Here is a 17,604-nt window from a genome sequence, read left to right on the forward strand (position 1 = left end):
GTCCAATGAGAGACTCGTGTAGTTTAGGTTAAATGTTAATAAATGAAACACAAAGCGTGTCTGTGATGTGTCCAGCCAGAGTCCTCAACATCCCCGTCTCTGTACTCTCTAGGCTTGGTGATGATTTATCTCAGTCAGTGATGAACTTAATAAAGAATTATTGGACTCAGGTTTCAGAGGCGTCACACAGCTGTAACACGCTCCGGTCCCTTCATGCTCTCTCAGAGCAGACATGATGCTCTGTGAGGACGCAGTAAATGACATCAGGCAGGAGAGTGTGAAGGTTGATCTGCATTCATATGTCATGGTTAGATGTGTAATTACAATGACCCCACATGCACACACACATACACACCCTCCTCCTCCTCCCCCTCCTCCTCACCCTCATACCTCTCTCCTTCCTTCTTCCTCCCCCTCCTCCTCACCCTCATACCTCTCTCCTTCCTTCACCTCCTCTTCCCCCTCTCTTCTTCCTCCTCCCTCTCTCCTCCTCCTCCCTCTCTCCTTCCTTCAGCCTCCTCCCTCTCTCCTCCTCCTCCTCCCCCTCTCCTCCTCCCTTCCTCTCCTCCCCCCTCCTCCCTCTCTCCTTCCTTCAGCCTCCTCCCTCTCTCCTCCTCCTCCTCCCCCTCTCCTCCTCCCTTCCTCTCCTCCCCCCTCCTCCCTCTCTCCTTCCTTCAGCCTCCTCCCTCTCTTCTTCCTCCTCTCCCTCTTCCCTCTCTCCTTCCTTCATCTCCTCCCTCTCTTTTTCCTCTCCTTCCTCTCCTTCCTCTCCCTCCTTTTCCTCCTCCCTTCCTCTCCTCCCTCACCTCCTTTCTCCTCCCTCCCTCCTTCCTTCACCTCCCAGGCTAACAAATCTGTTTGGTAGGGAACCAGCGGAGGGAGGCATTTGTGAAGGAACTGAGGCAAGAAATCAAGACCCCCGAGGCTGGAAACAAGAAAGAGGAAGTGGAAAAAAGGGACAGAGAGAGAGACTACAGAGAGAGAGAGATGAAATAAATGACGGGAGTCTTTTTAAAAAACGGCTTTTAAGTTGTGATGAAACGGCAGCTGATGGTGTACAGCGTGCTGATTGATGAATCGAGGGTTTGATCAGTTGCTGTGGCTGTGATTTTGGAGGCACATTATTTTCTAATCATTATCGGTATGGTAGCAAGTTTTTCGACAACAAAGACCATTTCATGGAAATAAAGGGAATAAAGAAAGCGTGGGATTTAGAGGGGGGGGGGGGGGCTACAAGAGGAAGTGACACCTGATTGATTGATTGATATTCCACTGTGGGCCAGACGTTTAATCGTGTGTGTGTGTGTGTGTGTGTGTGTGTGTGTGTGTGTGTGTGTGTGTGTGTGTGTGTGTGTGTGTGTGTGTGTGTGTGTGTGTGTGTGTGTGTGTGTTACTGAGACTGAATGAACACTTAGGAAATGGGACTTGAATGCTCCTAAGTGCGGGAAACATGCTTAACAATGACCTTAATATGCCGCCTCTAATTCATCCTAAGCCCACATAGAGTGCTCGCTGCTGTTACCTTAAACCAGCGGGGGAAAACCTCTGATTAAAAATGAATCCGGTGTATTCTAAAAACTGCCGCCGCATCGCTCACTTCCGCATTACAGCGGTTCTAAGGCCCGTCTGCTGGGACCGTGGCTTTTTAAGTCACGCTAGCTGGACTCCTTTGTCGGTCTGGCGGCGGCATTAATCCCGACGAAAATATCTCAACCTCACTATCTGATGGAACGCCGTGGCAATCTTCTACTTATATTCCTGGTTCCCTGAAGGATGAATCCTCGCGGCGCTGCTGATGTTTCCTCTTTCCCCTCTAATAGGTTGATGATAAGGTTGTTTTGGGGGGGAAATGTGTCATTAAGCACTGAGTGGATTTTCATGATATTTAGGTTCACCTTTTTCTTTGTCCCTGGACGTTTTCAAGAATCCTGAAGATTAATCCGAACAACGTTTCACCTCATCTGGGTTTTTGCCTAAAGCCTGTCGCTCACTGTACGGTGATATAGAGTTAGTGGTTGAATGTCAGCTCAAGGCAAGTTTATTTATAGAGCACATTTCAACAACGAGGCAATTCAAAGTGCTTCACACAAGACATCAAAAAGCATCATGACAGAGGAAAGAAAAGAAAATAGAAAATTAAAAAATCACTGAAATGATTAAATCTGAAAATATCTTCAAATAAAAGCTTGACTGTTCCATCTTGAAATAGCCTCCACCTGGGTCACTGGCCGGATGTGCACAGGTGTGGTGGAACTCCGCCCACCAGCGACCTGCAGGGACACAAAACACACACACAGAAAGGCAAAACACAGGAGCTGTAACGATGCTCATCAGGATGTTAACCAACAATTCTCAGTGGGTTTTTTTGCAGAAACAAAATGGCCGCAGCAGTTCAGGAACTCAGAGCTCAGAGTTTCATAAATGGGATAAATCACATATCAGAATAAATCAGAGCAAACTAGAAGATAGAAGATAAAAAAAAAGCAGACTGACGACATGAAGCACACGTCTAGGAGGGGGATACTAACTTAGTAATGTGTAGACGCCTCCTCACAGCCAATCAAAATTCTGCAGGTGAGCTGCTCCTGGTCTTCGTTTTTTTTGTTACATTTCGAGGTATGCAGCTACACACTGCGTTCGGTTCAATGTGCAGACTGTGAAACATTTTTTTTCCCCTCTTGGGAGCACAATGGAGTAGCTGTCTGTGCAGCTCTGGAGCCTGTGATAAATATTTATAAAGAGGGAATGATTCAGGTTCAATGCTGCATTCTGATCTGATTCACTTTGGTGATGTACGTCTGTTAAGTTAACCTCGACCAACTAACATTCTCACCACAGTCTTACCTTTATTTGTCTCTGTGAAAAAAAACACTTGTTGCATCCCCAGTGGGATTGTGGGACACATTAGCATGCGGGAGGCTTGAGCCGCGGCGGCGCTGATGTGCACAATCATGAAGCTGTTTGGTGGGACTGCAGCGGGCTGAATGTGGCCCTCCTTGTGATTTACATGCAAACGGTGCCAGACGCTCGACGTCGGGGAAAATCGTTTCATATTCTAATGCCGTGACAAGAAATATAGCCATCGAGTGTGTGGCTGCCGCCGCGCATACGTTTGTTCAGTTTGTGTGTTATGTTGCCTTGACTGCCGAGTTTATGATGCAAACTAGTTCCCCGTAACAATGCCACCACAAGCTTTTCATTCGGGCTTTTCTGATTATATTGCCTCGGGAGAAGAATGAAACCCCCAAACAGAGCGGAGACTTGCGCGCCTCTGAATACACTCTCAGATGTTATGTTTTCAATTTGTGTTTGTGCGCAGAACAGGAAATAAAAATGTGGGCCCCAAGTTTTTGGTAAAGATCCCGACTCTGTTGTAGTCATAAATCAAGGAGCGGACCGGAGACAGCTCGGCGGCTGAATGATGTCATGTCCCATCACTTTTCAGACTTGTGTAAAAATTGCTCTGTCTGTCTTGAGGGAGCTTACAGGGTAATGTGTTGTCACAGATACAAGAGCTGATAGGGCACTGTGGGAGCGCAGAGTCAGAATAACAATCTCACTGTTTGGTTTTATTATCATTTTTCGGCATCAGGACCACCGACGCACAGCAGCACCGGCTGTAATTGGTTGGGTCCTGTGTCATTGTAGATAATGTCCTGTGTGGTGTAGGAGCTGGAGTTTTTAGAGGACGCACAAGTGGCTTTCTGATGCAATGACTGATAGCTTAACAGCAGCTTTTCAAATGTCTGTTTATTTCTGCCTTGTATCGTCCTTCAGTGTCCGTCATTGTTTATAAGACAATAAACAGGGAGCACATTGAGCTGAGCGGGACGGCTGTAAATCCACCGTGGCCTATATTCCAGCTCGGCTGTCATAACCCCCGATGTGCGCCGCAGTGGGTCACCGTGGAGGGTGCTGGTTGGGGTTTTGTTTCTGTGCGACTCTCACATGTTGTTAAGTGGGAGGTCGAGCGAGCAGGCCGAGGCCGTTTTGTCAGGAGAGCTACTTACATGTCGTCTTTGGTGCAGAGAGGGGAGTTGTCATCTGAGCTCTGCACATAACCTCGAGGCTTCTTCACACAGATGAAGCACTTGGTAATTAGCTGGTCTTTTTATAGCGCTAACGCTACACTCGCTGTGTGGGTTTTTTTTTTTTTTTACATTAAAGCTACCAGTCACACCGTGCTAATGGCGTTCAATAACCAAGTGAGGTGTCTAAAGGTCTCTGTCAGAGGTTTGGGTTTAAAAAACAGTTTAGCTGTTAGGACATTTGCTGGTTTCAATTACCTTGTTTAATTGTGAAGGTAAATGTATGATAATCTATTTTCTGGGAAAAACAAAATAGAATTATATTGCTGTTCTTAAACATCTTTTATACCATGTTTTTTTCCATGATCGTGCAGGTCAGTAAAGCTGTTTGGACAAAACTCAAGAACTTTCTTAAAGGTCACATATCCTCCTCAAACAATTTAAACATGTGTGTGAAGTTTCTTGTTCTGAATCCACTCTGATCCTGTATTTGATCATGTCTATAAACCCCTCTATTTCAGCCCTGCTCAGAACAGGCTGTTTCTGTGTCTGTGCCTTTAAATATGTAAATGAGTACATTTATATATCTACGTCCTAGTCTATGAACTCACATTGCACTACTGCGTCGCAGAAGTCAGCCGTCCCGGTGACCACCTGACGACGTCAAGGCTCGTCGCCATGTGCTCCAACAGTTCACAGCTTGTTGATGTTTTCAGGACTTATCAGTTTTATCATCCAGCTGAAAACATTCAGAGAGAAAAGCAATCCTAAAGTAATCAAATTCACTTTGAAGAAGTCATTGAAATTGTGATTAATTTACACATTTAGCAGGATTATTGTAATCTGTGAAGACTAACCGTTTGAAACTTGAACTTCTAAGTACAGATGACAGGACACCAAAACGATGATCTGTGAGAGATCGATAGAAAACGCGTCAAGCTGTTCCACATTCGGTTCATATTTGTGTCTCTTTTCTCTTCATCACATGCGTCACATGCTCGCCTCGATGTCCCTTGTTTTACCACCTTCACACTTTTTGAATGTAACCGGTTTGAAATCCGTCATTAACTAGAAGAGGGGCCTCGCCGCCGCAGTAAGATATCCTTCCTGTGTTCTCTTGTTCATTTTACATGTCCTCAAGTTAATTCCAGTCCTAATTAACTACCTTTGAAAGGGATCTGTGTGATAATTACCACAAGGAGGTGGAACGGAAGCAATCATACTCTGCACAATTTATTCGGCACCACAGGGAAAACCCGACAGAGTCACCCGCTGGCTTTTTCATTTTTATTTTTTTGTCGTTTTTTTTTCATTTTCTTGTCCTGAGAATCACCTTCAGCACACATCTTGGAAGCACGAACACACAAAAATAAGGTTGTTCCACGGACTAACACCCCTGCTGTTTTTTTGAGTCTGCTGTTGTATGTTTGCAGAAAAAATACTTTAATAAAACACTGTGAACAGGGAGGAAGGAGCTGGAATTAAAACATGTGCAGGTGAGACAAAAACCAAACAGATTCTGTAATAAAAAAATAAAGAAGCCTGCAGGAGAAACAAAAGAGGAAACATTTGAGATTAAAACACTTCTTATATCTGTGGTATAAGCAGGAGGAGAGTACTGCATTAATGTGAGCCTCGTTCACACATGACCTTTGACATTTTCTGGATAGATGCCTGACATCCATCGCCTGATAGTTTCTGGAATTGCCTCCGTCAAACTCAAAGCGGGAGATCAGTGACTGTGTCGGATGATTTTGAACATCATGACACACGGTTTCGCTGTAGATGATGAGGGTGAAGCTCCTGCAGGAGGAGGAGGAGACTGCAGTCATTCAGGCTCTATATGTGTTATCACCGCTACAACATGTTTAAAGACATTACCACAGTGCAAACACAAATTTGAAAAGTTCATTTAAGCAGCTGAGGTAGAGCAGTAAAGAGTATGAAGCCCCGCCCACTCACTCGCAGTAAATGTTACAGATTATAACCGCCTGCATTCACACATGGATGCACTCCAACATCACTCAGACTAGAAACTAAACATGTCATGGTGAACAGATGAAGCTGTTTGCATTCACACATGCAGCTCTCCTGTGAAATGTCCGGACATGTTCAGGAGTGCAGCGCAACTTTTAAATACTTTCTATGTGATTTTTCACACTTAAATATAAATCAAGTATCTGAAAATAACTCTGTGAGTCATGACTGTCTACAATGGGTGTAACACCCGAGTCCCACTGTCTGTGATGTTTTCAGAGTTTTCAGAGTCCTATCTTCACTTTGTTTACATCGCCCGGACGGCCGGCTGACTCCTCCCCTCGTGTATAAAAGTTGTTTAATTGAGGGACTAGAGAAAAGAAGAATAACATACTGTACTCACTGCTTAACTGTGTTTCTAGATCACACTCATTTCAGGTAAATTTACATGCAGTGTGAAGATACGAGCAGAATAAAGATTGCTAGCATTAGCATGCTAACACAACAATGCAGCGTGAGTTGTTTTGGTTTCATGCTGGAGCTCAAGGGCGACATCTGCTGGATCAAAAAAAATCACATAGAAAGCCTTTAAAGAGGCTACGAATACATAATTTCATTTTTGCAAAGGAACAAAAAAAACTGCTCTGTTTTACTGAGAGTCATAGCACCAACCTAAAAGCGCTTGATCTCCAACGTTTGCAGGATAAGAAGTAACAACAACAGTTACAACCTGTGAGATTATGTGACTGTCGGTGGTCTGGATTGATTCCCTCCTAAGGTTACTACACATCTAGATGTTACTGTAATAGAGAATAGCACATGTTCATCTTTCACATCAGTTTCTTTCCCTCTCTCTGTCTCTCTGCTTCTCCAATCAGCTGATCACAGGCCAATCATCCGGCTGCTCTCAAACTCTGAGTCTGTTTTTCTCTCTGCTGCTGTCAGTGTTCATTTTAGTGTGGATTCATTGCGACCCTCCTCCACCCTGTCCTCCTCCAAAACATCTCATCCAGTGTCCCGGCTGAGCTCCGTAGAAGACTCATCACATCCTGTGTCCTCCCACCTCCACCTCCATCAACCACATCAGGGTCTAAAACCCATCAGGGGGGGTTCTCCTGCCCCCACTCTCACATGAGCTACCTCTTTAGGTACATGAAGCCACCTTCATGGCGTGTAATCGTCAAAGATTTTGCACATTTTTCATCCTTCTTATGCACTTGTTAATATTGGATATGATCTCTTAGAATAAAGTCTCACAGTGAAAATCAATGTTGGCTTTTGTCTTTTTTGAATAATAAGAAAAAAGAAAAGGATATTGCAAATCCTTGAATGCTAAAGTGGTAACGTGTGTTTTTCACACAAGCCAAAGGAAGAAACAGCAGTGTTTGATTTTTCACATTCTTGCCACCTGCAGACTTTGTTATGCCCTTGAGAGGAGCCGCAGCTTGAAGAGAATGTGTGTTTAAGGTTTCGGATTTACATTAAAACCTGTCAGATGTGAAACTTCTGTCGAGTCAGGCATATTTTCTGCTGAAGGCTCTGAGGCGTGCAGAGAGCACACGACTGAGAGCGAGAGGAAATGTCTGGTGTGAGCTGTGGAAAACACAAATAATAAAATAAAAAAATAAAAAATTCAACAGTACCTTATACCAATTACAAAGTACCTGCAGGTATTCTTTTTCAAGCTGCACTTAACCACAACCACCTTCATCAATAAATAGCTTTTTGTAAGTGGAGCTCTGCCCACTCGGAGCTGCTTCTACACTGCATTTCACATTCACACATCCATACTACATTCATATGTTTACATGCAGTTAGAGAAAGTAGAGTTAAAGGTGACATATCCTCCTCCTCCTCTTCTTCAGTGTAAATAAGTCTCAGAGCTCCTCAAAACATGTGTGTGAAGTTTCTTGTTCTAAATCCACTCTGATCCTGTATTTGATCACGTCTATAAACCCCTCTATTTGAGCCCTGCTCAGAACAGGCTGTTTCTGTGTCTGTACCTTTAAATATGTAAATGAGCTGTGTCTGACCACGCCCCCTCTCTGGAAGGGCTTGGGTGTACTCGGTGCTTTCTCGCTCCATGTCCTATTGTTTACGGTGAGAAGGCAGACTCAGAGGGCAGAACAAACACCTAGCTGTGGGAGTGTCACCCACCTGGGGGAGGGGCTACTGCCCTTTGTGATGTCATGAAGGGAAAATCTCCAAACGGCCTGTTTGAGCACACATTTTCTGAAAAGTGGAGCAGGCAGAAGACAGAGAGGATGGACTTTTCACATCATTCCTGCTCTCATGCTTCCTGCTTGAACTAGTTCCCATCACTAGTTAAATGTGACCATGATGTCCTTCTAACTCGTCACCAGCAACAGTGTAAACATCCATAATCCTGGTGAAATAAATGGTGTAGTCGTGAGTTAAGGTTGTGTGTGTGTTAGAGGTTTATTGATTATTCTTACAAGGTGGCGAAGCCCATAAATTAAAGTAGTCTTCTGTCTGAAAGGTGCCCGGTCCAGAGTTTTTTTCTCGCTGTTTTAATTCATCACCGAGTCCTGGTCCCAGATGGACCCGCTGGCCCGGCACTTGGACGACACCTTAATGAACGAGTCCATTTTAAGAGGCGCCGATGCCTCTGCTCCCACTGAGTAAATGAGATTGACTTCTAAACTCAAAGAAACAGATGATGCAAATGTCACACTTGATCAATGGATTTGGCTGAATTAACTAATGCACCTGCGAACTGCACCTCACATGCACATAAAACACTCTGAGCAGCGAGGTTTCCAGCACGCCTCGGGGAGGAACTCTTGAGTAATGCCCGACTGTCTGACGTGTTTCCTGAAAAATAAAAGGAGGGAGGGATCTGTGCTGCAGTGACATATTTCTACAGAAAAGGAATAGGATGTTTGCTGGAGAAACATATCGGCTGGCAAAGCATAGAAGGATTTGAGCAATGAGATTTAACTAATCTTCAAATGACGACATGCCACACTGATCTCAGACTTTTCTAGAAGGAAGGCGTGCTGTCTGTTACTCTGAACATGTTACATGAAGGAGTGATTTATTGTCTGCAGTTGGTGGTGTGTTCTGGGAAGTTGTGTGAGATTCAGATGAAATGGAGTATGAAAAATAACACGTTGATTTATTAAGACTATTTGATTTGACAGCAGGTGTTCTACACTGTTTGACATTTTGAAGCAGTGGTGTAGTGGTGCCTGAAGAAGAGGGTATACTCTTCATTTTCCCCCCAAATGTTTTTCTTTTAAGCAACATGTGCAGCCTCTGTTATGAACTTTGACATGTCTTGCATAGTCAGTGTGTTCTAGCCAATCAGAGACAGAGTAGAGAGGGTCGTCTTTTCACCATCCTAGGAAAGAAAATGGAGCATCCAACTGAATATTGTCAATCAAACAATGGTGTGAATCAGAGGAGATTAAATTAGAAGTGGGTATACTCTGTTGTACCCTGCACTACGCTACACGTTAGAAGTTAGTGCAGAGAATCTGGCATTGTTTGTACTTTATCAATGGTGTGAATCATGGTCTAACACTGGATTTTTCCTTGGAATATTTCCATCATGCTGCCTTTTTCTTTTGGAAACTGAACTATTGAGATCCTGTTGCACTCCAGAAAGTCTTACAACCAGGCGGATGAAATCACAAAGTGAACTTTATGTCATTACAATTTGTGTGTAGGCTGTTTTTTTTTTTTTTTCCAGCGATGATTGACCGGTCTAGTGTCTCGCCCCCCTTAGTTACTGTTGCTAGGTTATGGTATCCATTGCCACTGGTTCAGGTCAGCCAGCGATAGACTCAGGTTGAGTCCTAAACCGCAGACTTTCCTACTATTCGTACTAAATGTGACTTCACATTGAATTAGTCAAATGATCTGAAATCATAGTATGCAATTTTTGTATCTGTGTGAAATCCTCGGATGTTTACTAGATTTGGCCAGGATGTCAAAGTATGAAACGGGAGCACACTGGTCATCCTAAACCGCCCCACAATGCACTGCGGCTCTCGGACTGTCCAATCACAGAGCTCAACAGTTCCATATTGAAATACATTTGACATGTTGCCAAATAATATTAAAATGACTACGTAGCTGATTTAGTAATGAACGTTTGCTTATTGTTGTTGAATTATATTGATGGACCGGTTGTGCTAGCTTGATGCTAGCTCATCGAACAGAGCTCGGATTAGATGAATGTTTCATGACCCGTATTTCATTATGTCGGTAATGGCATGCTAACGGTCGGTATACAGTACATTTTAAAGATACAATATGTAGATTCCTCCACCAGGGGGCTCTCAATCATTAATACAATAACAAAAGATGACGTTGAGGCTAGTGGGGAATCATGGGAGTTCTCTCTGCTACTCCCCCTGCTCCACTTCTCGTTGACCGTAGTCATGACGACCGGGTGAAACCGACCTGAAGAAGAGAATATGTTTACAGACGAGCTAATGTATCAGAGTATAATTTACATGACGTTCCTCATGCAGCGGTCTTTGACATAACATCCGGTGTTTCCATGGCAACGATAAACATTCTGTCTGTCATGGCGGCCACCTCGACAAGACACGTCCCCTAACAACTATAAAGTTACAGATTTCTTTGGCTTTGATAACTGTTTGAAATATTTGAGGTTTTGACAAAAACATAAACATAGCTTTAGTCAATTTTGAATGAATCTAGACAAATTGTACGTTTAAGGCTCCACTACTACAATCAGTGATGATAAAATCTGATGAAATTAAAACATGTATGAGAACATGAATTGGTGGGTAGAATCTAAGGAATTTCAAAGGTGTGTTGCTTTCAAAGTTTTGTTCACAGTGTTTCTGAAAATGGGATTTTTGCAGTAACCTTAAATCGACCTGTTCACACAATCTGTGATACGTTCCTCTGAAGGATGATTTGGATGTTGACATTTAAATGATCCCCTCATGTCTTAGAGGTATGACTGAATCAGCGTTCAGTGTCCTTAGTAACGGTCTGAATTCATTTCTTTCAGTTCACGGCTGAATACACCTTCTGTATGGAACATATTACTACTAAAAAAAAAAAAAAAGTTCTGAAAAGGACGAGACATGAAAAGAGTTTAAAATATAGCCAAAAGTCTTCTCGTTTCATTTTCCAGTCCTCCTGAATAAATCAGCGCAGGTTTAATAGAGAGGAACTTTACTGTCAGACGGGCGTTTGAGGGGAAAAACGTCCAGTCCTGAATCCCATTCAGTGCAGAGGCAACGACTCGGATGATAAAAAACCTTCTCGGAGGCCGACGGGCCTTTTCATCACTCAGGTAACATAAATGCAATTTTTTTAGGATGTACTGAAGTTGAGAAGAGCAATTTCCCCTCCGCTGCTCACAAAAAAACCTTCATCTCCCAAAGAATCGGGTGGAGGTTGGTTGGTGGGGGGGGCAGGGGGGGAGAGATTTTTGTGTAGTTCTGGACCAGGTCCAGGCCTTTCCCCCAAGGCCTCATCGATCTGACACTGGAGTCTGATCTGATGGGGTTTCATTCCATCCCATATTATGTTAAAGTGAAACAACACAAGGATCTTTGTGAGGTGGCTTTGGTCATTTTGGAGGTTTATAACTGTAAACATTCATTATGTATAATATCAGTTATGGTGAATGGAGCTTGTATAACGCCTTTCTAGTCTTCTGACTACTTAAAGCCCAGACAGGTCACACCTACACATTCACACCCTGATGGTAGAGGCTGTAAAGTGACCATCGGGATTAACCACGCCAATTCATACACCGCCGACGAAGCAGTGGGAGCAACTTGGGTTTAAGCGTCTTGCCTAAAGGACACATCGGACATGTAGCGACCTATAGTTGAGAGACAACCGACTCTACCACTGAACCACAGCCGCCCCTGAAATTTATGTTATGCTAACTATTTAGCTATTATCCCCGACCGGCGCCAAGCTGCTCGTTTTTATTGAGCAACGCCAATGACGAAGTCTGAGTTCTCTACTGTATATATTCTTCTAAAGAGAACGGCCTGAGTAGGGAGTAGTGAATGATTTCATGATTTGGACACAGCCGTAGGTCTCAGAGCTGCAGAGCACTTCCTGTCCCGAGTGTTTTGGGGTGGATTTGGTGACCCAGTGGAGGAAACACGTGCTCAGGTATGAACGTCGTGCGTAAGAGCCAAACGCTGTCGATAAGACGCCGCTCACATGTCAGTTCATCACACCTCACAGCTCTCTACATCTCAGGGTCTATAATTTGCCATGACTGGGCCTTCATTACTATTTACGGTGTTGTCAGAGTGAGCGAGGGGGCTCGACTGTGCCGGTAAACAGATTCACTGTCACAGCTGCACCGAATCTTTCGACTGTCGGCTGTTGACTTCGTCTGCTCTCCTCTTTCCTGTCGGAGGATTGCACCTGTCAGAGACGTGTGTTGCTTTTGACACGGCCGTGATGGAACAGGAAACTGGATCACAGCGGCTGACGGGGAGTCATGTCGGAGGGTTTTATGAATTTTTATGAAGGAGGGGGAATAATTGTTGGAATGTGTTGACACCATGGATCCTACCAGATAAGACTCTAGTGTTTTTAAAATGATGCATTACTGAATCAATAAAAACACTGAGGCTTCAGTTAATCATTGATTTCATTACAGAGTAATCTTCGAGTCACTTATTTTAATGAATCAAGTTTTTTTTTATTTTAGAAATGTCAATAATTAGAATGGGAATAACTCCCCTGAGCCTTTGGAGACCAGTTTCCTCTTTTTATCCTGAATTAAAGTCAGAGCCCGGCTGTAGTAATCAGGATCGGTCTTGATCTTGAGACCGGGCTCCAGACCGCTTTTTTAAGGTCTTTGTCTCGTCTCGGTTTGGAAACCTTGTTTAACTCGGTCTTGTCTCTCAGACTGGGCAGACTCTGGATTTTAAATCAAGACCAGTCAAGAGCACCCAGTACAGACTATTCTTTCACATCATTACTGGGATTAGAAGAATTAGAATTTATGGTCTCCGTCTCCCCCTGTCTTGGTCTTGGTCTTGATCCATAAATGTCTTGGTCTCGATTTGGTCTGGCCCTGCCTTGGTCTTGGTCTTGGTCTTGATTTGTTCTGGCCCTGCCTTGGTCTTGGTCTTGGTCTTGAGTTGGTCTGGCCCTGCCTTGGTCTTGGTCTTCGTCTTGGTCTTGATTTGGTCTGGCCCTGCCTTGGTCTTGGTCTTGATTTGGTCTGGCCCTGCCTTGGTCTTGGTCTTCGTCTTGAGTTGGTCTGGCCCTGCCTTGGTCTTGGTCTTGGTCTTGATTTGGTCTGGCCCTGCCTTGGTCTTGGTCTTGGTCTTGATTTGGTCTGGCCCTGCCTTGGTCTTGGTCTTGAGTTGGTCTGGCCTTGCCTTGGTCTTGGTCTTGTCCCCTAACTGTCTGGTCTCTGGCATGTTTTGGTCTCGGTGAGTGTGGTCTTGACTTCAACACAGACAGTCAGAGCCCTACGAAAAAAAAAAAAACTTATTGACGCTTCTGCAGAAAGTCAGTGGAAATAAATATTTCAGTTTTTCTCACTGGAAGAAAAGTGTAAAAACTCCACTTGTGTTTTTCATGTGGACTGACTTATTGAAGCCATCAGTCAAACCATGTTGCTGATGATTCATACTGTTCTCTCTCTATCACTATGCACAGAAGAGTGAAATAAAGTGCAATGTACCTCGATACAAAGCCTAAGGTCACATGACTCACACTTCTCTCATTCTCATTAGTCTGTGGCTAAAAACAAAGAACCTGTTTTCACATCAATTCACCAAATGTCAATCGATGAAGTCGATTTTTCACAAATTGATCTGCATGGTCGTTTTCTTGTTTTTCTCTACACATACAATCGGAGTCGAGTCACAATAAGTCAAAAAACATTTTCACATAAAAAACAGTTTGACCTCCATGTTCGTCACGTCAGGTGGCGGCGTGTTGCTTTCAGTCAATAAGACGAGCTGCAACGTCTCGTCTCTGATGAATTAACCTTTCCCTCTGTCTCTTTTTTTTTTTTTTTTCCTTCAGGTCCGGTAGCTGTGATCAGTGGCGAGGAGGACTCTGCCAGCCCCCTGCATCACGTCAACCACGGGATCATAACCCCCTGCACGCTGGACGCGGGTCCTGATGCGGTCGTCATAGGGATGACTCGCATTCCCGTGGTGGAGAATCCGCAGTACTTCAGACACGGACACAACTGCAACAAACCAGCAACCCGTAAGTCCCCACAGAAGGTCGTCCCTCGTTACTCGTTTTTTTAACCCCTCAGTTATGGGAACACAAAGAGACCCCTGACAAGTTGCTGTTCAGACACGATGGCCACGTTCTCTTTGTGTGATCATATGGTGTTAGCATCTGGCGGCTATGCTCCAGCTTCTTCATGGAGGATCTGTGAGGACAGGAAGCAGCTTTGTGTACAGTATATCAGCTCCTGGTGTTCAGACAGCAGCCCCCCCCTCTCTCTCTCTAAGGCTCCCTCAGGACTCATGTTCCAGGTTGGGGAGAGACAAGACCACTTTAAGGCCTAATTACTCACAATTACATCAACTAGCTCAAGAGAGTCAGCGGAAAACAACTGTGCCGGCAGCCAGCCGCAGCCTGGCGCCTGCTGCTTCCCCCTTCCAGGCGACACCAGCCGGATTTATTCAGAGGGAAGACCCCCCCCGCCCCCCTCTGTCTGTGTGAGTGGCAGCACATGAGATCTGCTGTGTTTACCTCTTGGCTCGCTCTCAAAATGGCCGCTGGTCCGACATAACGGAAAGTTGACTTTGGGGAGTGTGAGCCAATGAGAAGGCAGGAAATCCCATTTAGAGGTGATAAATAAATAAATGACGGCTCCTCTTGTGAATTATGAATTGCATGAATTTTGAATGGCCAGCCGTCGACTGATTTATAGCGGCTCACGCTCTGCACAGGAGATCTGATCGGGGGGGCTAATGAATAAATGACAGCGGGTGAGAATGAAACTTTTCTCCCATGCACCTGGAAACTGAACATCAGTCCACATGGACGTGCATGATGGTGGATGTTTTGGCGGTCTTTGCAGGATGTTGTCCCTCTCTTATCTGCAGATTTATTTATCTTTTTTAGATTGAACTCGTGGATGAAAAAAAGGGAAAGTGCAGGAAATGAACCTTGAATTCATCACAAGGTCATAATGGCCGCTGCTTTCCACCGTCGGCTGCGAAAAAAACAAAATGGCTCCGACTCTACGCTGAATACAAATGTGTTTTCACCCCCCAGGATACACACACACAGAAAAGGAAATATCTATGTGTGTATTAACGGGCTGTGTGTAGGTGTGTGACAGGGGAGGATGAATCTCACATGTTTGTCGACGCAGGTGTACCCATTTGTAGATGGGATGAATTCTGCCAGTATTGCACTCCGCCTCCTCTACGCTTTGACAAATGTCTTCAGTCAGGGTTCCCTTGGGGTGCACAGGGGGCTCGTTAGGTCCCCCCCCGTTCTCCCGCTGGCCTCGCTCAGGCTTGATTGTCCTGCAGCTTCTCGTGTCGCCTGAAGAGCATCACCTCGCTCCGATACAGCACGACCGCTTTATTGATGCCCCGGCCACCAATCCATAATGTATTCATTCATTTAGTTGAAAGCTTCTTATCCGGGGGAATAGCTCGCTGCCAGGGTGTCACACACACACACACACACACACACACACACACACACACACAACTCCTCAGTTTAGCAGTCCAGCAGCGGTCTCACATAAATTTGAAACACACCCACACTTCTCCTTACCTGTGCCCATCAGGAGTTCACTTATGCGCTGGTCAGTCCCAGTCTGCTCCCACCTCCTGTCCTCCGGGTAATTTATAGTGTTCCTGGCTGCCCCGGTTCTGCACATTTTAAAAATCACCTCCAACAATAACAGTGAGGTGGAGGTGTAGGAGGAGGAGGAGGGGGAGGAGGGGGAGTGTGTTTCACTTTAAAACAGCTGCATGTGATGGGAACTCGCACTGCTGCAGAGCTTCCACCAGCGATTCCCCGGGTGCCTTACAAGATGTTTTATTCATAAATATTTGATCTTCAATTTAATCCTGGCAATATTTATGTATTGAGCCATCAGTTTAATAGTTACAGAGGAGAGACGGAGCACTCAGTGTCATTGCTCTCAGGCCCGTGGCACCTTAAAAAACCCAGTAAAAGTGCTGCAGTCATGCCCTCGCTGCTGCTAAAAAAATCATGAACAAATAACATCAATATCATCCTAATGCAGCTGGCCTTCAGTTGAACCTGCACACATGCAGCTGTAAACAAGCTGCAAGAGATCGAGGGACATTATGAGAGGGAAAGTGCATCGCACAGCGGACACTCTGATGCCAATTTAAAAAAAACATGAAGTCATGCAGTCGGTTTGATTCCTGATGAACTGTTGAGGTCAACTTTGGTTGCAGTAAACAGGCGAGGCGTGACTGATTAGGACGTTCATAGGATCAGCTCCTTTTTTTCAACACTGAGCTGAGAGAGGGCCGATCCGGGGGAGATGTAGCCGCATTAGGGAGATAAAGGCATAAAAAGGCAAAGGACAATTCTTTAGCCTAATGACAGATCTGTATCAGGCTCGATCCGCTGTCTCCCGGCAAGTGGCTTTTGTTTTATCACTCTGCTTGCTATTTTAATTACGGCTTTGTCACATCCCGCTGGCCAAACTTAGACAATAGCTTTGATGTTGGAGTGTAGCATGCAGCCTTTCATTATATCCGTCTTATTAGGGGGTATCACACGTTGTTGGGGCCAAATGGCCATATGAATTATTTACAGTTAAAAAAGAGAAAAGAGACAAACATTAATGAATTTAGATTTATATTATTATTTATTCCTGCTTATTTTGGTTTTAGCTTTTGTTAATTGATTTGGGGGTATTTGTGCCTAATTTCTCCCTCTTTGGGGGCGGAGCCGCGGTGTATCAGCAGTGTAATTTAAGTTGATTGAGGACACCTGGGGGTGAGAGTGAGAGTGGGGAAGCGGAACAGTTTTTTTGACTGCAAATGGCCGCATAGGATATACGTGATATAGCAATCTGATTTGTTTATTTTATTTTGTGAAGTTTAGTTTTTGCTGAAAAGTTTTCTATTAATAAATGTAGCTCATAAGTTGACTTTGGATCTGTGGCTGCCTTTTTGTTTTTATTTGATAACCCGCTCAGCAATGGCTTACCTAATTGATTTTGTTTGAAGCCATCACAGACGTGGGCTCGGACACACCCCGACTCTCTCTCTCTCCACCTCCCTCTCTGAGACGTAACTACGCTGAAGCTGATGTTTCTGAAGATTTAAATGTTGCGAGCGGAGACAAGGCATGAGTAATTTGGCAGCGTTGAAAGCTCGGCTAAATGAAGGGAAAATGTAGAGCAGATTGATTGAGAGGCAGTCATCGTGTTCCCGGGGCTGTGATGATGATTCCTGAATTATGGTTTTGAAATGGAAAAGGCCCACAGGCCAGGCCAGTTGTGAATTCAGACAACCTCCTCTAATTTGACAGAAAGTCCAAACGGGCCGCTGTCAGCTTAGTGCAGAAACTCCAAAAGATGTTTGTACATGCCAGGTGCAGTCTCATGAAAACTGGACCCCCACAGACCACATCA

At 44.6% G+C, this 17,604-nt stretch overlaps 1 protein-coding gene across 1 annotated transcript in view; it reads left to right on the top strand.

Annotated features, from left to right (window-relative positions):
• The window catches only part of ntrk3b (neurotrophic tyrosine kinase, receptor, type 3b), a 251,433-nt gene that overhangs the window by 185,341 nt on the left and 48,488 nt on the right, over positions 1–17,604 (top strand). Inside the window, exon 12 of the mRNA XM_061045439.1 lies at positions 14,031–14,219. Coding sequence (XP_060901422.1) covers positions 14,031–14,219 — 189 coding nt within the window. The remainder of the gene's footprint in view (positions 1–14,030; positions 14,220–17,604) is intronic.

This window comes from Labrus mixtus, chromosome 1 (assembly GCF_963584025.1).
Source record: "Labrus mixtus chromosome 1, fLabMix1.1, whole genome shotgun sequence".
Lineage (NCBI taxonomy): Eukaryota > Metazoa > Chordata > Actinopteri > Labriformes > Labridae > Labrus > Labrus mixtus.